Raw genomic sequence first — 25936 nt, forward strand, 5'->3', positions numbered from 1 at the left:
TACACTGTGAAATGAATTATGCACTTATCAATGTCATACTCTACACTGTGAAATGAATTATACACTTATCAATGTCATACTCTACACTGTGAAATGAATTATACACTTATCAATGTCATACTCTACACTGTGAAATGAATTGTACACTTATCAATGTCATACTCTACACTGTGAAATGAATTATACACTTATCAATGTCATACTCTACACTGTGAAATGAATTGTACACTTATCAATGTCATACTCTGCACTGTGAAATGAATTATACACTTATCAATGTCATACTCTGCACTGTGAAATGAATTATACACTTATCAATGTCATACTCTACACTGTGAAATGAATTATACACTTATCAATGTCATACTCTACACTGTGAAATGAATTGTACACTTATCAATGTCATACTCTACACTGTGAAATAAACTCCAAAATCACATACTGAAGTTCAAATTAAACACTCAGTTCAAATTATACAATGTGAAACAAGTTAAAACCAAACATTCAAGTCAAATACTGCAATGTGAAACAGTTTAGAACACTCCTGTCACATTCTGTGAAACAGGGTACAATCTCCCAGTGATTATACACTAATAAATAGTCATATGCATACCGGGTCTAATTTGATGCAGAGAAAGAGAACAGTCTTTGATGTAATATTATTATAATTAATTCTAATAAACGAACCTTTTGAAAATGAACAATTCTTACAGAGTCTTAAAGTAAAGAATTTGCTATCATTGTGATCAGATAATATTTTTAACTTAGTAAAAATGTCATGGAAGCAAAGTGAGCATTATTTACCTGTTTTATCAAGTCAATTTCTGTTCACATTTCCTCAAAAGTTACTATAAAATAACTGAATGTTTTAATGTTTATATTGTGTACATATACATAATTATATGGAAGAGATAAAGAAAATATAAGCCTGTTCTTCTTCTATATGAAAAACTTTCAACAACTTTGTGCACTGAAGGTAAAGCTGTGGTCATCACTGGATGTTATCATGCCTAGCTTCCCACAACCATCATATCTGTGAAAAGGGTTAGTGAGTTATCCAGGGTATGTGAAAACAGGAACTGGTGATCACTGTCCTTCCACCTTTTGTGAGACTTTTATACATTACTATGATGTATCCACAACTAAAACACAGTCAGAACTAGTTACAAAATATTACTGAAAAGTACCTGCATTCTTCAAAGAAATATTAACAAACTTGACAATAATATATATAACTAAATTAAATAACTCTAAATCTTCAGTATACGCGAGATGTCACCTTATTATACAACATTTATGTAACAAAACCTGATGAAAAACAAAATAAGAAACATATCTGGAATGGATACTACTACATTATGATGAATTGTACACATTTCATCCAAGTACACGATAGACAATGTGTGGTACTGTTCGATAAATGTGGAATATAAAAGATATTCAAATTAATGTTTAGTCACGTAAAAAATGGAAACTTGAGATTGAAAAGAAATGGGTTCCCCCCCCCCTAAGTCTAGTGATATGCATTTAGAATTTTAAGTAAAAGATACTGAGCTTGAAGGAAAAATGAGGTTTCTGATAACATACATCCATAATATGAAAATCAAAGAATGATGTATACTCAGGTACACCAAGAGGGCAGCACCTTCTACTGAGCAAAACAATGGGCTACAGTACAGAAGTTACGCACATGCATGCACGGTCATGGGTGCTTGGGAGCTTGGGGTCGAGCTTCCGCTGTGCCCCGACAGGTCACAGCCTGAGTGGTGGTGACGGTGACGATGGCGAACATCCCTCTGTTGCTGAGCTCGGGTTCTTTGAGATGGATCTACAAAAGACACAAAGCATGAATCCCAAATACCCTTCTAATAGTAGTTTTATGTCTGCTTTTGATCATCGAGTTTATCAGCCCCAACTTTACTTCTCATGCACTTGTTTTACCACATTTAATAACAGGAGAAACAGTTTTCAGAATCACAGTTCATATACCAAAAGCTGGGAAAATACTGGAATCCATTAGGCCTAATATTTGCAATAAAAATCACTTGAGACTTCAGTTGTTGTTTTTACTTGATTTATAATTTATTTCATACTTCAAGCTGGAGGTAATCTAAAAACAGTATTTAAGGTTCATACAAGAAAGATTTTCATTCGATGTTAGAACTAACCAAGACATCTATTTTTACACACCAAAATGAACATATTAAAAATAATTTGAAAGAAAAAGGAACATTACGATTTATGTGATTTATGAATCAAAACTTTTAACTTATTATCAATGGCTGAATAATTAACAACCTTAATTCAATTAGATTTGGTTTTTCTGCTAAAAATGTAATTATTACACAAGTCTGATTACCAAGTTTAATCATGTACCTAATCTTTCATGTTGTTTTGGTTCATTGGAGAAGTGATTGGAATTTTCTTCATCATGACCACATTAGACATTCACTAATGTAAATGAAACATTTTGCAGAGTTCAATAGACAACCACTCCTTTCAATGGTATGAATCAATTTTTGTTGATTGTACCAAAATATAAGAAATAAAAAATATTTACCAGTTTGAGATCAACCTCACTATTTAAAGAACTAGTAAAAAAAAGTGACCCATAAGTTATATGCTAAAATTAGCTAACCACAAAGGTCTTATGTCAAGGTTTGGCTAACCCTAAAGGTCTTAAACCAAGGTTTAGCTAACCATGAAGGTTTTATGCCAAGGTTCAGCTAACCCTGAAGGTTTTATGGCAATATAAATACAAAAAGAATTTTTGGTTTTTACTTACTAAACTTGCTTGTGGATTATATGATTCTTCAGCTTTTTTGTTCAAATCTAAATTTTATGAATTCTTTTCAATGTCTGACTTTTGTTTGAGTTCTATAACTAATTTTATCTTAATATTTCAAAGGCTGAATAAAGTAATACATGGTAGTCTCTGAATGATCATGAGTCTTCGCTCCTACATGTTCAAATCTCAAATTGGTGGAGAAAATAAGAATCTGGTTAAATCAGTGGCATACTTAGGTTGGGCAAGAGGGTACTCAACCCCATGGTCTCACAAACATAAACCTTCACTAATAGAAGGTTCTTAACTATGTTAATGAAATGTTAACATTTCAGAGCCTTATTAATGTAATTTCTGAACATTTTCCCTTTTCCTTTCTGTTAAGAGGAACTTGAAACTTCTTCTAAGCTTGGTGACTTCACTCAATCTTCCATTTTTAAGAAACCCATTACTAGCATTTTATTTCAACTGGTCTAACTTTCTACGTCTTGTCATGAAAACGAACTGGTTCCAAACTACTGATCCACACAGATTTTTATGTAAGCCTAATTTATACAAATTAGAAACAGTTGAAAGTGTTGTTTCATTCCTATATCTCTGCCAAATCCACAAACCACACAACTTTCACTTTAAAACTTTGAGAAGACACTACAGATCTAACGGTCAATAAGCTCATTTATACAAAGATTTTACCAGTCATAGGTGTGAAAAAATTTGAAACCACTGGCTTAGAAGTCGAAGATACCCAAAACCTGTAAATATGACATCAGAGAGTGATAATAATGAGAAATGTATTTATTTAGAATCAAACAGTACGTTAAATATAATATTAATAGCAATCTTATTAATAAAAGAATTAATAGTAGAACCTACACACAATCTAATTTGTACCTGTATGCAAGTGTATAAACCATAAAACAACCACCAGTCCAGCTCCAATAAGGAAAGAGGCAAAAGCAATTCCTACAACAGCAGCTGTTGACAGTTCCATCATCACGTGGCTCGAACAAGATCCTGCACTTATGTCAGATTTGACCACTGGCGATATCCTATCGAGATTTTTATCCATCACAGGAAGATAGTTAAACAGGAAAGGAGCTGGAGAGGTACACAGAACATCACTTCTCTTCAGCAAAAATGAATCATTTATATTTATAGGTCAAGCATTCTGCTGTAATCAAAATGTTTCTACAACGAGTAACATATTTGAGTAAAACAATGAAATCTCATGACTTTAGTTATGTGTTTTTAAGTGGTTTATAATTCAAAATAATATTTCATAAGGTCCCTCTCCTCCTGATGGAACTTTGCTTGTTATTCTGCTGTCCAGTTGATTTGGACACTGTAGCAATACTGACCTTTTTATGTCTTGAGCATTAAAAGTTGCTGTTTCAACACAAAGCTACAAGAATTACCTGCTAAAGCAAATCAATCCCTGAAATTTAGCATTTTAAGTCCAGAAACTCACTATTAACCTTCCAGAAGAAACAGCTCGTTGTTATCATGTTACTCTTTCAGTCTGATAGAGTCCCTGAAGAGAATTGAAAACTACCTCCAACGAAAAATACAATATAACATTCTAGTAATTGTGGCTTTTCCTTATTCCTCAATTGACAGACCCTTTTGTACACTGTTCAGAAACAGTGGGGGTTCACGTAATGCAATACATTGAATATGTTTTGCCTGTCATAAAATTCTGTGTTAAAGTTAAGAAAAATTATGTTCATTTTCTATTTACAATGCACAGAAAACCTCAAGACTGATTAGTGGAATTAATTGTACTGTTGATTGGTTTGTGTACAATTCATATAGGGAATCCAAATGCTAATTAGGGTGGATAACAGTAGTTATTTTTTGTGTATATAAAGTAAATGTTACAAGGTGCCCTATAACCAACAAAATTGTGTAAATAGTTTAGAAAAATGTAATAAAAATACCCATGTCTGAGAGTAACTGTAAATGGACTCCACTGGTGATTTTAGGGTTAACTATTCATTAATTTTTTATCTAAAAGCCTTTTCTTCAAATCTTTAAACAGCTTTACTCACCATTAGCGTCTTTCCCTCGAGTTTCCCGAGATGGTAGTACATATATTGGACCTTCGACTTGCACACTGAAGTGTTGCTCCGTCCGACTTCCCGAAACCTGCTCAGCATCATTTCCCACACAATAGTCCTTTGGGTCAATGCACTATTAAAATGAATATTTTGTTCCCGATTTCATTTACAATAACTTTAAAATATATCATTTGTGGCAGTTCTGTAAAGGAAACATCTTCAAAGGTTTTTGTTTTGTTTGTTATCCAGCACATAAATGTATACAATGAGCTATATGTCCAGTGCCCACCATGAATGTTAAAACCAACATTACAGCATTATAAGCTTCTGAAATGAAGTCAAGACAATAAAGAAAACGACGTACGTACGTGTCAAACAATGTTACAATACCACATATAAACATAATGGATAAAATATTGTTACTACAAGAATAGAGCACTGATGTTTGTTTTGTTGTTATGTACAAAGATACACCATTGGTATCAAAATTCTGTTTTTAGTGTCATAAGCCTTCAGACTTATCGTGAAGTTACCAGGGATGAATCAAATATTAGATCATTATTATTATTATTGACAAATGTTTTATTATTATTTGTTTTTATCAGAATTTATATAGTTAATAACTTGAAATATAAGTGTCAATCTAGTTAATTTATATTCTATTACAAGTTCTTAAAAATGACGAATTAATTTTTTTATGACCTAACTTGACTTTACTTGTGAAATTACTGTTTGAGAAATTCCATCAACTTCAAAATATTTTGCATTCCCATCATAAAAAATATACAATTGTGGCTCTATATTATACACACAATTAGTGGAATTAATCTCTCAACTTCCCACACTTCTGAACCTCCATTTTTGACACGACCTAGTTAAAAAAAAATCAATTTTGTCTAACAAGAAATCAAACATGAGAAATGTGTTTGTAGCATTAAGAAAAAACGTAAAACGTAACAACCTCCCCTTCATATAAACTAAAACATCTCACCTGTTTCACACCATCAAGTGGACTGTTGGGTTTGTCAGAACAGACAGCAAGACGGCAGTGAAGAAAAACCTTGTGGCCAATCCACCTCTGGGTGAAGTGAAAGAAAAACCTCTGTTGGTAACTCAACTCCTCAGGACTGCGCGAGCCATGATGTTCAACACCCAACAGACCAACACTCAAATGTTTGGGGCAACTAAAATCAAGATAAAAATACAATACGGTACACATGAAGATAAAAATACAATACGGTACACATGAAGATAAAAATACAATACAGTACATATCAAGATAAAAATACAATACAGTACATATCAAGGTTGTTAAACATTTGTTTATCTTCATGTGAATGATCATCCAAGATAAACAATGTCCACGAAAGATGACTCCCCCATCACATACATATGTACAAGATAAACAATGCCCACGAAAGATGACTCCCCCATCACATAGATATACAAGATAAACAATGTCCACGAAAGATGACTACCCATCACATACATATGTACAAGATAAACAATACCCACAAAAGATGACCCCCCATCACATACATATATTATTTTCCTTAATCAGCATCACTTAATCAATTTAAAACATTGTATTCAGTATTTAAAAAAAAAATTCATTAAAGTTGCCACGTTATATTATAAATTGTTTTTACTTTCTACAAATGAAGCGCTAACTCTGTTATTCCAGTCACACATTTTACTTCAATAGAAGGATCATTCTGCCCACCATTCTTTTTTCCAGCCTACTTCTCCATATCATTCTAGCCTCTAATCCTCCCCCTCATATTTACCCACTTCTCCATATCATTCCGGTCTCCAATCCTCCCCGTAATATTTACCCACTTCTCCATGTCATTTTAGTCTCCAATCCTCCCTGTAATATTTACCCACTTCTCCATATTATTCTAGTCTCCAATCCTCCCCCTCATATTTACCCACTTCTCCATATCATTCTAGTCTCTAATCCTCCCCCTCATATTTACCCACTTCTCCATATCATTCCAGTCTCCAATCCTCCCCCTCATATTTACCCACTTCTCCATATCATTCTAGTCTCTAATCCTCCCCCTCATATTTACCCACTTTTTCATATCATTCTAGCCTCCAATCCTCCCCTTCTAAATATGATAATTTATGGGGTTGTTTACCCCTTAGGCCACAACTGAAGTTAAACTAGTATACAAATTAAATACCTCATATAAAAATGAACAAAAAGCATTTCCTATTATACAAACTTTACTACTGACCTATTAGAGAAAAACAAAAATTTTAAGAAAGATGAACTTTTAATCAATTTAATTACAGGCTTCTCCATTAACATTCTGCATCTAGTAAAGATCATGTCAAGATGATACAACCAGTTTGGCCTTGAAGATGATGAGTTGAAACCTTAGAGTTTGTACGACCATTCTGAAACTGTAGCCTCAATGAAATATTTTATTACTTTGTAACTCAACTTTAAACTTCATTCTGATGACTGGTCAACAGAAATGAATCCATTCCAACTAATATTCTTTTAACAGAAGAACTCTCAAAAAAACAAAAGGCAGCATTTTATATAAATATATCCATTACACATTTTATATAAATATATCCATTACACATTTTATATAAATATATCCATTACACATTTTATATAAATATATCCATTACACATTTTTTACAACTGGAATTTCATGGTTAACAGTTACACATCCACTGGACTTAAAAACGTAGCAGCACTGATAAGAAACAAAGGCTAAAAGGATTGCATTTACCAAAATCACTTTCAATTATTGAAAATTAATCTAGACTTGTGTTTATTACTACAACAGTGATTACAAACAACCTCTAAGTTATGAACGTATTTCAACATTTGTTTATAATCACAAACGACAGTTTTCCTGAAATATATCACTGAATATCCAATAACATTTCACTAAACGTTTGCTTTTTTACCTGTGTTGAATCAATACTTCTCGATTTTCAGTAATTACAAGTGAATTATTTGTCAGAGATAACCAGCACTCATCAGTTACGACAAACAAGTCAGGACCTGAGGATAAATAATTAACAATTTCACACAGCTTGTAAACATTGTACAAAAATAATTGACAATTTCGCACAGTCTGTGAACAATGTATACAAATAATTGACAATTTCACACAGTCTGTGAACAATGTCTACAAGTAATTGACAATTTCGCACAGTCTGTGAACAATGTCTACAAATAATTGACAATTTCGCACAGCCTGTGAACAATGTCTAGAAATAAGTAACAAGTTCCCACAGCCTGTGAACAATGTTTATAAATAAGTAACAAGTTCACACAGCCTGTGAACAATGTCTATAAATAAGTAACAAGTTCACACAGCCTGTGAACAATGTCTATAAATAAGTAACAAGTTCACACAGCCTGTGAACAATGTATACAAATAAGTAACAATTTCACACAGCCTGTGAACAATGTATACAAATAAGTAACAAGTTCACACAGCCTGTGAACAATGTATACAAATAAGTAACAAGTTCACACAGCCTGTGAACAATGTATACAAATAAGTAACAAGTTCACACAGCCTGTGAACAATGTATACAAATAAGTACCAAGTTCACACAGCCTGTGAACAATGTATACAAATAAGTAACAAGTTCACACAGCCTGTGAACAATGTCTATAAGTAAGTAACAAGTTCACACAGCCTGTGAACAATGTCTATAAGTAAGTAACAAGTTCACACAGCCTGTGAACAATGTCTATAAGTAAGTAACAAGTTCACACAGCCTGTGAACAATGTCTATAAGTAAGTAACAACTTCACACAGCCTGTGAACAATGTCTATAAGTAAGTAACAACTTCACACAGCCTGTGAACAATGTCTATAAATAAGTAACAACTTCACACAGCCTGTGAACAATGTCTATAAATAAGTAACAAGTTCACACAGCCTGTGAACAATGTCTATAAATAATTAACAAGTTCACACAGCCTGTGAACAATGTATACAAATAAGTAACAAGTTCACACAGCCTGTGAACAATGTATACAAATAAGTAACAAGTTCACACAGCCTGTGAACAATGTATACAAATAAGTAACAAGTTCACACAGCCTGTGAACAATGTATACAAATAAGTAACAAGTTCACACAGCCTGTGAACAATGTATACAAATAAGTAACAAGTTCACACAGCCTGTGAACAATGTCTATAAATAAGTAAGCAGTTCACACAGCCTGTGAACAATGTCTATAAATAATTAACAAGTTCACACAGCCTGTGAACAATGTCTATAAATAATTAACAAGTTCACACAGCCTGTGAACAATGTCTATAAATAATTAACAAGTTCACACAGCCTTAACAATGTCTACATTTTCAATATTATTTGTCACAATCATTAAATTTCATTGCTACCAATAAATAAATTAATATCAAACATCTACAATGGTTTTATTATATCAAAATTGCTATACATCACAGTAATTCCTGTATGGAAGTCCAACATTGATGTCCACTTTTCTCCATCATGTACCCCTCAATCAAGAATCATTTTTATTCAAATTAGATCACAATTTGCTATGCTTAAAATGTTGACAACCACTCGCTACAGATTTCTTTAGACCAATCGTGAAATGCAAGTCTAACCGATCATTCTAGAACCCAAACATGTCAATACAAATTTCTGTTGTTGTAAATGAAATAACAATTTGATCTAAGAGTTTGTTTTAACTTGTAAACAAACCTTACATGACAGAAAAATATGAATATTGTTTTAGAAATCTGCATAACCAAATTTTGAGAAAACCGTTATTAGACTAAAATGACTTTTATGAAGTTCAGATTTACGGGTCTGTGTAATTGACCACAAGTCATAAATAACCAATTTAAAACACACCTGCTTCTATAGCAGTCTTCACATACACATTGTCTTGAGACAATACTTCTAACAAACCATTCACTCGAAGTAGCTTTTTGTGAAAGTCTGAGTCTTTGTACAGGTGCATATGGAACACATGAGGGTGGTTCACCTAGGAATATAAACTAGTTACACCAACCACATCCATAACTTACAACATTTAAAGCACAGTTGTTACACAGTTTGTATTCACTCATTAAAAGAAACTCTTAACTTTTGTGCATTCTAAAACTGAAGATTATTTTTAAATAACTTTGTGGTAAACCAAATTAATATCCCTCACACTATTTTCATCACATAAGAAGTAACATTTAAGATTTCATTTGTGAGGGGTGGGGATGTTAGAGGTTCAGGGAAGTTAAGCCTCTGGAATGATTTGAGCTTTCTTAGGCCTATAATAAAAAAAAAAAAAAAACTGGTCTATTTTGGGGTTTAGGAGCATTTGCTCCAGTTATTTCCAATATTTCTTAAAAGCAATTCAAATTGCACAGAAATAGTTCAATGATCATAAAGATAATGTTGGTATTATATTATTTGGTACATTTTATATAAGATTTATTGTATATTACATGTTCCTACTTCATTGTTTTAATTCACATATTAAAGATCAAACTTGAAACGTTAGAAAATATTTCTTATGTTATATGGAACTCAAAAAATATTTAGCATTGTTTGCAGGTCCTTCACATCAGGGGTGTAGATTTTTTACACCCGATGGGGGGTGGATGATTTTTGCAACCACCTATGTGGACTGTTCAATTTGTAAATTGGTAATCTCTGATTACATGAACCTGAAAGCTGTAAACATGCAGTCACAGAGTAATCTTGTTGCCACGATACTTGCATGTATACTTAGGCCTACTGACTGATACTTACGAACTATCGCTTAGATCAAAAAGCTTAGAAGCACGCCTATATTAAAGATGCACATTTCGGCTACTGAAAAAGCCTACATCTAGGCCTAATTATGCAATTCGATTGGTAAGAACACGAGAATCACAAGAACAAACATGCAATTTGTAGGCCTGTGATGCAATAAAACAATTCAACAGACCAAACTGTAGGGGGAGATGATTGTATGCACCATAACCCCCACCTAAAATGAAGGGTGGATGTATACCATTCATTCCCCCCAGGATCTACGTCCCTGATTCACACTGATTTTTTTGTTGGTCTGTTTATATATTTTAATAAAACCTTTACTATTATATTTAATATTTTCATTTAAACATACTCTTTCACAAACATAAATATCACTATGATTTCTTTTTAAAAAAATAAAAAAAGACCTAACCTCTTTAGGTCTGCTTCTGCTACCAGTCATATTATAAACACATAGGATATTTTGGGTGAAAAGAAGTCTTGACTGGGTGATCCCTTGCTGATTTGCAAGGACTTGTTTAAGGTGGTGCCCCACTCCTGATCCATCGTCTGAACTAATCATATCTTCATCATCAGCAAAGCTTTCATCAAATTCACTACTCAAATCTTTCTGATTACCCAAAATCCCTTTTGGTCTGACGGGTGCCCAAAATAATACCTGTAGAAAATACATAGTGTTTTTTTTAAAATATATAATCACTGATTTTGCCAATAATTTTCTGTTTGGAACAAAACACGACCAACTATAAATGTAATAGTGGTATACAAACCATGTCACATCTGGAAAAAGAAAAAAAATTGAATCACTAACAAATCATATTGAATATTACAACAAAATTATACTTGCTGAAGAAAAACATAAGGCTAAGGCCTTTTCAATATACAGGACTGTCTTCTCTTTATTTTTATTATCACATTATAACAAATTAAAAACAACTTTCATTCTGAGGGCTCGGAATGGCCAGGTGGGTTAAGGTGTTTGACTCATAATCTGAGGGTTGCAGATTTGAATCCCTATTACACCAAACATGCTCATCCTTTCAGCTGTGGGGGCATTATAATGTAACAGTCAATTCCACTATTTGTTGTTAAAATAGTAGCCCAAGAGTTGGCGGTGGGTGGTGATCACTAGCTGCCTTCACTCTAGTCTTACACTGCTAAATTAGGGACAACTAGTGCAGATAGCCCTTTTGTAGCTTTGCCCAAAATTCAAAAGAAACAAAAACAAATTTGTTCCGAGTCTACTTTTTTTAACCCTACCGACATGGGTCATGACCCAAAGTTCATGTCATCGTGTCTGTTGACTTACATTTAACATATTACTGAGCCATGTCAATGAGTTTCTTATCAAATCAAAATTTTTGTATTATACATTAGTTAAATGCTTAATTTAAAAGTAAATATAAATAAAATAATCTAAATATAGATTCTAGTGAAGGAGTTAAATCTTATTAAATGACACAACACAACACCCTTGTCACCATACCTGGTTCTTGTAATAATACCTCCTCCCATCAGGAACCATGCTGGACCCACAGCTGTTTAGGTTGGTTTCCAGGATATAATGGGTTTTATTACTTCTTGCCTTACATTCTTGGTCCTTTAATGTAACTTCAAGCCAGCCAATGTTGGCTCCATTTAATTTAGTAGCAATTTTCATGCACGAAGATTTGGGAAAGTTTACTTTTATCTCATTCTTTCTGCACTCCAGATTCGTCAAACTATCCAACTCCCAATGTAAGGTTTTCATCGACATTTCCCGTTTCTATAAAATTCAAAACAAGATTCGTTGATAATTATGAAAGTTATACCAGTTTCATCATTACTCTCCATACACTATCAATCACAGATATCTTTACCCTTAAAATCATACATAACTGCTTAACTAGGCTCCTCGTGCCTTGTAAACAAGGTATTAATTAAATCAGCCTATTACACAAAAGGGCCATTAATCATGTTAATAATACAACCAATTGCAATACTAATGAAGTACATAGTCACAAATAGGCTTAAAGGTAACTCAAAACAAACCTAATATTATTTATACCCCTTTAGAACTTTAAAGAGGGATTTTTAACTAACAGCCCACAGGGCACTTCTGGGCCACAGAGATGACCAAATGGCCATGGCCAGTCAGCTACAGATTACAAAAAAATATCTAAAATAAATATGAAAAACAAAATGAGTGACACTATAGATAAGTTTTTGTACATGTGACATCACCTTTTTCCTTTACTATCCACTAAAGTTGCTTAACTACTTACAAAGTAAAGAACTTCTGGCTTGCTTATTCCTAATTTTAGTCCCAATTATAATCACATGGAAGCCAGAAACATATGTATAGTACAATGTAGAACCCAGAACAAACTTATTAGGAGGCCATTGAGAGGACTTAATATGGGCTCTAGTAACTCAAGCCAAAGTACTGTCCAGTTCACAGAAACAGTTGAAGAACCTTACCCTATGATAGACACAAGTTCTAAAGTTTTTCTGGTTAAAGAGTTTTTCATTTATCACAACACTGTAGCTGATGTAGAAAAGATATCCATGATATGTAAACTTGCCAAGAGAGAGTTCACAGTCATGTTCATGTTTTCAGACACGAAGGACAAGGCTCCTTTCCAAATGCCTTTAAGTTTAACCCTTTCCAGATTAACTGACCATTTTGAGCAGTGAACACTTATAATGCCCACAGTATTTTCCTATTAATTCCCTCTAAATGTAATGTTGGTGATTTTTGTAACTAACTAATCGAAATTATGTACATGATGGAATTATGTCTTTTTGTTTTTCCTGTTTCATTAATGAAAATATCATTCCATCATTAAATACGGCTAGCTCACCATTTCTGTTCCGTATTTTATGATTCCACGATGTAAAAGGATATGCAGTAGTGTTAAGTTTTGTCTGGTGAGATAGAACAGGCTGGGCTTTATCTTGGCCAACAGAGAATTTATTCCGAGATGACCCACCATCACTCTGTACATTGTAGTGGTTAGAACCTAAAGAAAAGATATATCTGGTCAGGAAAACTAACATCTTCAATGGACTCTACACTGATCCTACTAAAAATACTGATCTAAGTAGTTATATGATGATTAAACCATCATGGGTAAATTAAGTTACTTCATGTTTCTCAGCTCCATATCTTACACTTGTGGTTTACAAGACACTACTGTTTTTTTACTACCACCACTAACAATATTAACAGTTATCAATGACTAACCAAGAATCTCTCCTACAACCATAATGTTGACTCTGTTGACTGTCCAAGATTCTATGACTGTCGAAATATTGCTGTCAATCACTTCTAATGTCAATTCTTCTAGGGTAAGAGGAAGACTTCGGACTTGAACTTGTAAAAGATGGAAGGCAGGCATTGATCCTGGAAACACCTGGTGTTCAGCCTAAAAGTAAGAAAGCAAAACCAATACAATAATACAAGTCAGAAGGTTCTTATTACACACTTAGCTTAGTTATCATTGTTTATTCATGTGAAGACACAGTCTACTGCAGCTAAAAAAAACAAGATAATATACATTGAATTAATAACGGAAGTAATAGATACCAGAAACTATTTTAACAGATTCACATATATCAGTAACCAATTTAATTAGGAATCAGTTATATCAAAGTAACCAAACACAACTGCTTCAAATTCATTATCACAACTTTAACAGTATTTATCCCAATACTTTCCCATCACAATATCTTACAACATGGATAACAATCACACAATATCTTATCATACAAAATAAATATTCATAGTAATATCCTATCGAAACTATTTACAACAATAATTTCCACAATGTTACAAATATTTACAATAATTGAAAGAATACCTTACTACAGTGGATAACAAACAAAATAAACACTTATTACAGAAAACGGTAGTTACAAGAATCTATTTTCACATGAGCAGTACCCATCTGACTCTTATAACATTGTGTAAAGTATCTATAACTGTACCTTGTATATCTATAAATATACAGATCTCTTACCACAGCTGGTAGTACCTATACAGATCTCTTACCACAGCTGGTAGTACCTATACAGATCTTTCACCACAGCTGGTAGTACCTATACAGATCTTTCACCACAGCTGGTAGTACCTATACAGATCTCTTACCACAGCTGGTAGTACCTATACAGATCTCTTACCACAGCGGTAGTACCTATACAGATCTCTTACCACAGCTGGTAGTACCTATACAGATCTTTTACCACAGCTGGTAGTACCTATACAGATCTCTTACCACAGCTGGTAGAGCACCTATACAGATCTCTTACCACAGCTGGTAGAGCACCTATACAGATCTTTTACCACAGCTGGTAGTACCTATACAGATCTTTTACCACAGCTGGTAGAGTACCTATACAGATCTCTTACCACAGCTGGTATTATCTGTACATATCTCTTACCACAGCTGGTATTATCTATACAGATCTTACCACAGCTGATATTATCTACACAGATCTTACCACAGCTGGTATTATCTACACAGATCTTACCACAGCTGGTATTATCTCTTACCACAACATAGACAGTGCCCTGAATTCCCCAGCTATCAATTCTCCACTTGACTGCTGAATCAGACTTCAGTATTAAAACTAAATCCTTAGCAACAACTATCTTGCTAGTCCTTGCCTCAGCTGCCCCTTTGGGATGCAGATGAACAACGACTTCACTGAATTCTTCTGTTGACAGTAGTTTCACCACATGAACATCCCTAATTAATAATTTTGACATTAGTTTCACCACATAAACATCCCTAGTTAATAACTTTTACACTAGTTTCACCACATAAACATCCCTAATTGATAATTTGGACACTAGTTTCACCACATGAACAACCCTAATTAATAACTTTGACACTAGTTTCACCACATGAACAACCCTAACTAATAACTTTGACACTAGTTTCACCACATGAACATTCCTAGTTAATAACTTTGACACTCGTTTCACCACATGAACAACTCTAATTAATAACTTTGACACTAGTTTCACCACATGAACATTCCTAGTTAATAACTTTGACACTAGTTTCACCACATGAACATTCCTAGTTAATAACTTTGACACTAGTTTCACCACATGTACAGCCCTAATTAATAACTTTGACACTAGTTTCACCACATGAACATCCCTAGTTAATAACTTTGACACTAGTTTCACCACATGAACATCCCTAGTTAATAACTTTGACACTAGTTTCACCACATGAACATCCCTAGTTAATAACTTTTACACTAGTTTCACCACATGAACATTCCTAGTTAATAACTTTGACACTAGTTTCACCACATGAACAACCCTAATTAATAACTTTGACACTAGTTTCACCACATGAACATCCCTAGTTAATAACTTTGACACTAGTTTCACCACATGAACATCCCTAGTTAATAACTTTGACACTAGTTTCACCACATGAACATCCCTAGTTAATAGCTTTTACACTAGTTTCACCACATGAACAACCATAATTAATAACTTTGACACTAGTTTCACCACATGAACATTCCTAGTTAATAACTTTGACACTAGTTTCACCACATGAACATTCATAGTTAATAACTTTGACACTAGTTTCACCACATGAACATCCCTAGTTAATAACTTTTACACTAGTTTCACCACATGAACATCCCTAATTGATAATTTTGACACTAGTTTCACCACATAAACATCCCTAATTGATAATTTGGACACTAGTTTCACCACATGAACAACCCTAACTAATAACTTTGACACTAGTTTCACCACATGAACAACCCTAACTAATAACTTTGACACTAGTTTCACCACATGAACAACCATAATTAATAACTTTGACACTAGTTTCACCACATGAACATTCCTAGTTAATAACTTTGACACTAGTTTCACCACATGAACAGCCCTAATTAATAACTTTGACACTAGTTTCACCACATGAACATTCCTAGTTAATAACTTTGACACTAGTTTCACCACATGAACAACCATAATTAATAACTTTGACACTAGTTTCACCACATGAACATTCCTAGTTAATAACTTTGACACTCGTTTCACCACATGAACAACTCTAATTAATAACTTTGACACTAGTTTCACCACATGAACATTCCTAGTTAATAACTTTGACACTAGTTTCACCACATGAACAACCCTAATTAATAACTTTGACACTAGTTTCACCACATGAACATTCCTAGTTAATAACTTTGACACTAGTTTCACCACATGAACAACCCTAATTAATAACTTTGACACTAGTTTCACCACATGAACATCCCTAGTTAATAACTTTTACACTAGTTTCACCACATGAACATCCCTAGTTAATAACTTTTACACTAGTTTCACCACATGAACATTCCTAGTTAATAACTTTGACACTAGTTTCACCACATGAACATCCCTAGTTAATAACTTTTACACTAGTTTCACAACATGAACATTCCTAGTTAATAACTTTGACACTAGTTTCACCACATGAACATCCCTAATTGATAATTTTGACACTAGTTTCACCACATAAACATCCCTAATTGATAATTTTGACACTAGGTTCACCACATAAACATCCCTAATTGATAATTTTGACACTAGTTTCACCACATAAACATCCCTAATTGATAATTTTGACACTAGTTTCACCACATGAACAACCATAATTAATAACTTTGACACTAGTTTCACCACATGAACATCTCTAGTTAATAACTTTGACACTCGTTTCACCACATGAACAACCCTAATTAATAACTTTGACAATAGTTTCACCACATGAACATTCCTAGTTAATAACTTTGACACTAGTTTCACCACATGAACATTCATAGTTAATAACTTTGACACTAGTTTCACCACATGAACATCCCTAGTTAATAACTTTTACACTAGTTTCACCACATGAACATCCCTAGTTAATAACTTTTACACTAGTTTCACCACATGAACATCAGAAAGTTAAAGTGTCTTATAAAATAATTTCAACATAGTATTGAATAACCTGGATGTATCAAACATCATAAAAATAGCTTATGGCCCTCAAAAATATGTTCTTAAATACAGGTCCAGTTTACGTATGGAATAAAATCAGATGTGAGAACACTTCATCTGCTGCATACATAAACAGTTTATAATGTCTCTATACTAACTCTTTCACTTCCATGGGCACATACAAACACACGTTCCCTCTCTTGAGCGTTGTCATAAGGGTTCAGAAGTTTGTAACTCCGTGAAGAAAGGATGGTCCCCTTCCCTCGGTTTACCAGTTTCGATATATGGATGAATAATGAGAAACATTATTTTTTGTCTTTTATTGTGTATCTAAAAATAAACTTGTCACTTGGTGAGCTGTTTTTCTATAAAAGCGACAACAAGTTGAGTGTTTCAGCTAGTAAGTTGGACCAGAGATGAGCATCTGTTCATTGTTGACCATAAAGTTATACAAGAAATATGAAAACCTCATTTTTAGAACGCTATCAGTTCTTCAGGCTAACTGTTAATCAGTGTGGTTGGGTATAAAATACTGTTTAATTTCTATAGGCCTAACACGATATGGTTGGGTATAAAATACTGTTTAATTTCTATAGGCCTAACACGATGTGGTTGGGTATAAAATACTGTTTAATTTCTATAGGCCTAACACGATATGGTTGGGTATAAAATACTGTTTAATTTCTATAGGCCTAACACGATATGGTTGGGTATAAAATACTGTTTAATTTCTATAGGCCTAACACGATGTGGTTGGGTATAAAATACTGTTTAATTTCTATAGGCCTAACACGATGTGGTTGGGTATAAAATACTGTTTAATTTCTATAGGCCTAACACGATGTGGTTGGGTATAAAATACTGTTTAATTTCTATAGGCCTAACACGATGTGGTTGGGTATAAAATACTGTTTAATTTCTATAGGCCTAACACGATGTGGTTGGGTATAAAATACTGTTTAATTTCTATAGGCCTAACACGATATGGTTGGGTATAAAATAATGTTTAATTTCTATAGGCCTAACACGAAGAAAACTTCCCAATGTTAACAAACCTTTTATAAAAATTATCCCAAGGTGGCAAATCACACTTCAGCTTCAAACGAGGCGTAGGTGACGAAACTTTAGGCTACACTCTCCTTTGTCAACAGTTCACGAGAAAGTAGTGTATGAGACTATAATGACAAAACTATTTTAACAAAAAAGTGTCTTTTGAATTTTGAATCTTATAACTAACAAACGAGATAAAAAATAAATAAGTTTTAAGCAGCAACAAGATGTAAGCAACAGAACTAAATGACAGAGGAAAGTATTTGGGAACAATGACAATAGATGGCGCTAGTTAAGGAAAGTATTTTTAAATGTTAACGTTTTACAATGAAAAGTTTACTCAGGCCTCAGTGATTGTTCTTGGAACTGCGCCAACAAGCTAGGGTTGAAGTTGTAACTCCGCCCAGATAAACCTTAAGGATCCTCCTGAAACCTGCGAATATAGAACTTTCTTGAGGAGAACCACGTCACTTATTTATAATGAATATTTTACGTTACAACTGAAGAACATCGGTGCACTTTCTACAACAACCAGTTTCGCGTCTTCAAATGCTGATGCATCTTTCGGAAACTCAATAGTCTCACGATGTTCCGAGAACCACCACCACCACCCACCACAGATTTTTAAATAATTCAACTGACAGCGAAAACAAGCGAGTCGACACTGAACATGCTCGCCCTTTTCAGCCGTGGGAGCGTTGTAATGGCACGATAAATTCCAGTATTCATTGGTAAAAGAGTGGATCAAAAGTTAGTGAGGGGTGGTGATAACTAGCTGCCTTCCTTCTGATCTAAAACTGCTAAATAAGGGACGGCTGGCACAGATTGCCCTCGTGCTCGAAATAGAAAGCAAATTACAGTATGCTGGAAAACAATAAGTCGAATAAAAGTCTCATAATAATGGCGTGGTTCCTCTTGACATTAAAATAAAACGAACTCAGAGTTTTTTCTGCTGTCATAAAGCTGTGTTTTTGACCTTTAACAACCTGTTACTGTCACAGAACACGATGTAAACAGATTTCTTTGATTTTCTCTTGTAAAAAACAATGTAATCGCTACTAGTATGAATCGTAGGGCAAGTAGTAATATAACAAAATCAACACGAGCCTATATCATTACGTGATGATTAACGCGGGGATATGGAAATTTAAAGTTGCTCAACTGTCAGTGCGTTATAAGAATGACAGTCAACAGCAGCCACTACTGGCGGCAGATGGTTGTCGTCTCTCTCATTCAATGAGGCTCAGGAACTTATTTATCTGTTTGTTTAGCCTAGTTGGTTTAAGAAAACCCAACTATGGATATAGGTGCGTATAAATTATGTGAAAATAGAATATTAGAAAAAAAAATTGGTTACAGAATCTACCAAACAAACGTTTCTATCATAAAGTAACAATAAGATGGCGTGGTACAACAAAGTATGGTTACAATGATCGGATGGTACAATTAAGTATGATTACAATTATGAGGTAGTACAACAAAGGACATGGTTAGAAAGAAGAGACATCATTAACCAACGGTATACATACCACTGGGTTAGACAACTGTGTGCAGAAGTTGTGTTGTCATGACAACAGGAATAAAGATTCCACCTTGATGATTTCTGTTTCCATGACAATATAAGACATTGAAATTTTGCCTTGGTAAGATTCGAGTTTTCACGATAATATGAATCACTGAGATCTTTGATTACCATATAATCTCAGATTTCTAGATATTCGATATTATTTTGACACTGTCACAGTTTAATTGTTTTCTTTATCCGATAAATGCAGCTTTAAAAATGGCAAACAAAAGCATTCTTACAACAGACTCTACAAATTTAGTAAAACATCAGTTATATGACCTTTTAAAATGGTGAGATCAGAGGTTACATCAATTGTCTGTCCTGTAACATGGTTGATCAAAGGTTACATCAATTGTCTGTCCTGTAACATGGTGAGATCAAAGGTTACATCAATTGTCTGTCCTGTAACATGGTGAGATCAAAGGTTACATCAATTGTCTGTCCTGTAACATGGTGAGATCAAAGGTTACATCAATTGTCTGTCCTGTAACATGGTGAGATCAAAGGTTACATCAATTGTCTGTCCTGTAACATGGTTGATCAAAGGTTACATCAATTTCTGTCCTGTAACATGGTGAGATCAAAGGTTACATCAATTGTCTGTCCTGTAACATGGTGAGATCAAAGGTTACATCAATTGTCTGTCCTGTAACATGGTTGATCAAAGGTTACATCAATTGTCTGTCCTGTAACATGGTTGATCAAAGGTTACATCAATTGTCTGTCCTGTAACATGGTTGATCAAAGGTTACATCAATTGTCTGTCCTGTCACATGGTGAGATCAAAGGTTATATCAGGTGTCTGTCCTGTCACATGGTGAGATCAAAGGTTATATCAGGTGTCTGTCCTGTCACATGGTGAGATCAAAGGTTATATCAGGTGTCTATTTTCTGAAATCGTTGGTATTGATAAAGAAAAACGTTAAACTCACTTGCAATGGTAACTTGATCTGAATGTTAATTTATTTTAACTTTTGTATAATTAACAACTCCATTATCATCTCAGGTGTACGAGTCGTCCCTCTGAACCATAAAGATTCTGTGATAATGCTTCACAATCAACAGGTACTGCCTACCCCCCGCAGAGCAGATTACATGTAAGCACAAGTACCATATCGCCTTCCTTTCCTCTCTGCTGGGAAGTGAAACTTGTTTACATACGAAGCTGACAGTTTGCCACATAGTACAATGAACTTGGTTTGGATATATGCTATCACAGCATACCGTTTAAAACGGCTGTGTTTAACTTAGCTCACATCTAGGTGTCAAAATAAACGTAAACGTAATTGGACTTAACTGGTTCCAAACCAGTCGTGTTTATTCAGGTAATAAGAACTATGGAGTTGAGTTTCAAACATTACGCTGAAGCTATAATCTGTTCAAGCCTGTATTTTGATCGAGTTTACACAAACTACCACGAAAAGCCGACAGAAATTTATAGACACGACGTATCCGGTGTGGAAGACACAAAAGATCCCAGTTTATACGAACCTTTTAGTAGGTCCAATGTTTTCTGACACCGTACAGCCTGCGGCAGGTTGCGGCTGTATAAAGAAAGCTTCCACATTGTGAACTGATTTCTCGCTGATACCTTCACAAGTTTCCGAATAATTGGCATCTATAAAAACAGAAAATTAAAAATATTAAACAGAAAAACATGTGGTTAGGTATAAGTTCATATAGATTAGAAGTTCTTATATCGTATACTTTGGTTCACTCAGTAACTTACAAAATGTACAAAGAAATAGAAACCCGACACACGAACATCTACTGAAGCTAAAAATAGATTGAATATATTTTATCTGACTTGCGGATGGATACACAAGTACATTAAGAGATACACCAACATACATGTAACAACAAATAATTATTCATGAAAAATAGAGGTAAATATGGTAACATTAGCTTTGTTAGCTTAGAAGTAATTTTTTAATTATATGCTCATATAAATCTGCCATAATTTTAAACAACCAGTCCTCGCTAATTGGTTACAAATCACACACACTCCACACACGCGCTAATTGAGCTAATCTTTATGTACCTATTGAACTAATCCGTCCACAGTTAATAGCAGTTTGGTTTGTTTTCTTTTGAGTTTCGCGCAAATCTACACGAGGGCTATCTACGCTAGCCATCCATAACTTGTACGTGTAAGACTAGAGGAAAGGCAGCCAGTCATCACCACCCACCGTCAACTCTTGGGCTACACTTTTACCAACGAATAGTGGGATTGACCTTCACATATAACGTCCCTACAGCTGAAAAGGTGAGCATGTTTGGTGTGACGGGGATTCGAATCCGCGACCCTTGGATTAGGAGTTGAATGCCTTAACCACCAGGCCATGCCGTGCCCGTTAATAGCGGAATTTCGCAAGTTTAATTTTCCAGTTTTTATTTGTCTTCCTGATCTCAGCGGTGACTTCTAAAGACATTTACTATATTCGTGTGTCATGATTTAAATATCACTTCGCATAAGAAGGCAGCTATTTTTTTCCTTCTGCTTTATGTTTGAATTGTATAGAAATGTTTGCATCAAAATGTGTTAGAAATATTCAAAATAATTTGCTATTCGACAAACAAAGCACGTATGGACCTATGAGACAGTTACATTACAAAATTACAGGGTATACACTTATAAAACAAAAAAAAAAATGCGCTTTTTATTTGCAAGCAGCTACCCGAAGGAAAAATCGATTTCGTACTCTGAATACTCACACAGATAAGGTCAAATATCATTAGCCCAAGGGCGCGGGAACTGGGGATGAGACGCAACGCCCCTGTACTTCAAGGCAGGGGTTTTATCACGTTTTAACACAACAACCAAGTACGAAGCTTCCACACGGGTTTATAAATTTGTTACGCTTTCAGCGCCACCTCTGTAAAAATTAAAGACACATTAAACCTACCTATCCCGACCTTCAGAACAATGGTGTTTGCTATTCCGATTATGGACAATGACGTCAGTGCTACAAAGCGACTTCTTGCCCACTTCACGATCTTGTCGAGGGGTGCTTTTTGTTTCTGTCGAACCATCAACGTTAAAGGAGCACTAGGAACCACCTGGGACTCTTCGGTGACCTGTAACATCAAATTATTTATCTGTGTAAACCCAGTAAGCGGAGATAACAGGTTGTGTGTGTTCGTGTTTGGCATATCAAGTCAACTAAAAATAAACATAAAAAACACATTTTCTCACACCCTGCACTTATCTGTAGCACAAACGACCACCGTTCTTTAACAGCACACTTAAGTTAAACAACTACTGCTTTGTTGAAACTACACAATAACCATATGTGCTGGGTACGTCGCGGAGAATCGAACCCCGAATTTTAACGTTCTAAATCCGTAAACTTACTGCTGATTCACTAGAAAAATTGATAAGGAGTGTTTATTTGTTGGATTACAGGATGCGCCACAGGAGCAGCAATCATCGTGCTTATTTGTTGGATTACAGGATGCGCCACAGGAGCAGCAATCATCGTGCTTATTTGTTGGATTACAGGATGCGCCACAGGAGCAGCAATCATCGTGCTTATTTGTTGGATTACAGGATGCGCCACAGGAGCAGCAATCATCGTGCTTATTTGTTGGATTACAGGATGCGCCACAGGAGCAGCAATCATCGTGTTTATTTGTTGGATTACAGGATGCGCCACAGGAGCAGCAATCATCGTGTTTATTTGTTGGATTACAGGATGCGCCATAGGAGCAGCAATCTCCTACGATGTATGTCTACAGTTAAAAACAATGTAGAAGCTACGGTGAGGTAACTTAGAAACATACACACAGGAATTCAAATCTCAAGAAAAATTAAAAACAATTATCAATCGGAACTTATTACAAAGAACAACACAACTCACACACAAATGTCACTCATGCGCAATTCTGAGCGAATGTCAACTCACCTTTCATGTTAATTTGGCTTGCATCTAAAACTACAGCTATCTGCGTTAGCCGTCCCTAATATAGCAATGATAGATGAAAGGGAAAGCAGAAAGTCAACATTACCATCCGCCAACTGTTGGGCTACTTTTTTAACCAAGTAATAGGGGGCCTGAGCGTAAAATTAAAATTACTCTTCACAACTGAATGGTCAAGCATGATCAGTGATGGGGATTCGAATCCGCGACCCTCACACTGAGATTCGAGCGTCTTAATCGCTATACCATGAAATGCACGCGGGTAACTGGATGGTTTTCTGCCACTCTTAATATTTGTTGCTTAGTTTAAGATTTGAAATGACTTTAACCAATTTAGTACGGTAAACAATACACAGATTTAATACAGAAATATTGTGTGATTCAGTAAACAATACACAGACTTAAGCCTAAAATACTGTTTGATTAATAGCCATTAGTTCAGTAAATTAATACAAAAAACTCAAGAGAAAAGTTAAACAATTGTACAGTGCGTTATAACACATATTTACTTTATTAAACACAGTACTGCGTACTTTATATGCCTACCGTAACAACGGACGATTAGAAATGTTGTTCCACGTCCTGTATGTTCCCCCCCCCCCCCCAAAAAAAAAAAATCGCTAAGTTGTTTGGTTACTGTTTGAATTTCTCAGTTCCCTTATAAAGTCGTACATAACGGTTGCGAATAGTTCAACGATGTTCTGTTTACTTTCGCTACATACCCATGATGAGTATCTTGTACCTAGCAGCAGTCAGGGTGCTATCAATTTTACCTAGGTGTCCAACCACATTCCACTGGCTAAGATGAAACGTTGAAAGTGGTAATACCGTAACAACGAACATTTACGTACACATGAATAATGAAGTTTACATTGGGGACGAAACGGATACTTTAACATAGCGTTTTGCTTTTATAATAATTTTCATTGTTCTGTTTTTTTCAATAGAACTTAGATCTATCGCCGCCATATTGCTTTGGTTCAACATTACAACATCCCTACTGTTTATTGTAGTGCTTCGGACGAAACCTCTGTTCCTCACTGTTTATTATAGTGTTTCGAACAAAAACTCTGTTCCTCACTGTTTATTGTAGTGGACGGAAACTCTGTTCCGCTGCACACGTTTAGTCAACTGTTAACAAATTTATCCATCCTAGTCGGAAACGGGAAATAAACTTATTTAACCTATGATGTCATTTAACCATTCACAAGAACCGCACTGAAGTGTTTTTTGTCGTGTTTTTTATACAAAACTAAATCTTCCAATATTACTTCAGAATTTTAAACGTCTAACATTTCAACTATGTTAACAAAATCAAAATTTTGAATTATCATCCACTTCTGAGCTTCTAAACTGTGGATTCTGGATTTTGAAACTAGGACACGCAAACTGGATTCTGAAACTAGGACACGCAAACTGGATTCTGAAACTAGGACACGCAAACCAATTTATTTTTGTTATCGTTTCCAAAGTCTCACACTTTAAACAAATAAGAAATAACTCTATGACTCAAAGGTTTAGATATTGTACGGACCTATAAAATTGAAAGCAAAGAAGCGTTTGTTATTATATGTCACGTACATCTCCAATAATTCAATGCCGAAGAGGACCTTCGCGCAATACCAGAAGTCTTTAATCCGACTGAGATAGAACACAACACAGAATAGGTCTTAGCACTTCACACACATGTACAGTACCATTACTTTTCATTGCTAATTACTTTTATGACGTGAAATATATTAAACAAGTGGATTGCAGTCTGTCATTTTTTATTTGAGTCATTTATA

At 34.7% G+C, this 25936-nt stretch overlaps 2 protein-coding genes across 2 annotated transcripts in view; both read right to left on the reverse strand.

Annotated features, from left to right (window-relative positions):
• Positions 1 to 399: 399 nt before the first annotated feature.
• Positions 400 to 12338, reverse strand: LOC143228008 (transforming growth factor beta receptor type 3-like). Its single transcript, XM_076459355.1, has 8 exons — positions 12105 to 12338; positions 11031 to 11276; positions 9716 to 9848; positions 7777 to 7873; positions 5834 to 6026; positions 4834 to 4975; positions 3677 to 3883; positions 400 to 1828 (listed from the first exon to the last, which is right to left on the reverse strand). Exons 1-8 carry the CDS (start codon positions 12276 to 12278, stop codon positions 1683 to 1685), a joined length of 1338 nt encoding a protein of 445 aa, XP_076315470.1. The 5' UTR covers positions 12279 to 12338; the 3' UTR covers positions 400 to 1682.
• Positions 12339 to 12669: 331 nt separating this feature from the next.
• LOC143227958 (transforming growth factor beta receptor type 3-like) overlaps positions 12670 to 25936 on the reverse strand; it is a 49650-nt gene continuing 36383 nt past the window's right edge. Inside the window, exons 5-10 of the mRNA XM_076459308.1 lie at positions 23136 to 23307; positions 21721 to 21847; positions 15153 to 15348; positions 13845 to 14025; positions 13462 to 13620; positions 12670 to 12755 (exon numbers count right to left, since the gene is read on the reverse strand). Coding sequence (XP_076315423.1) covers positions 12670 to 12755; positions 13462 to 13620; positions 13845 to 14025; positions 15153 to 15348; positions 21721 to 21847; positions 23136 to 23307 — 921 coding nt within the window. The remainder of the gene's footprint in view (positions 12756 to 13461; positions 13621 to 13844; positions 14026 to 15152; positions 15349 to 21720; positions 21848 to 23135; positions 23308 to 25936) is intronic.

Source organism: Tachypleus tridentatus, chromosome 10 (assembly GCF_004210375.1).
Source record: "Tachypleus tridentatus isolate NWPU-2018 chromosome 10, ASM421037v1, whole genome shotgun sequence".
In the NCBI taxonomy this organism is placed as follows: domain Eukaryota; kingdom Metazoa; phylum Arthropoda; class Merostomata; order Xiphosura; family Limulidae; genus Tachypleus; species Tachypleus tridentatus.

What these genes read in the sequence shown, in the direction of transcription:
- LOC143228008 (XM_076459355.1), bottom strand. Translation starts at nt 12,278, where the DNA reads ATGAAAATTGCTACTAAATTAAATGGAGCCAACATTGGCTGGCTTGAA. An exon ending in GCAGAAGCAGACCTAAAGAG is followed by an intron (nt 9,849 to 11,030) that starts GTTAGGTCTTTT and finishes TTATATTCCTAG; the next exon opens with GTGAACCACCCTCATGTGTT. An exon ending in GAAGACTGCTATAGAAGCAG is followed by an intron (nt 7,874 to 9,715) that starts GTGTGTTTTAAA and finishes ATTTATCCTCAG; the next exon opens with GTCCTGACTTGTTTGTCGTA.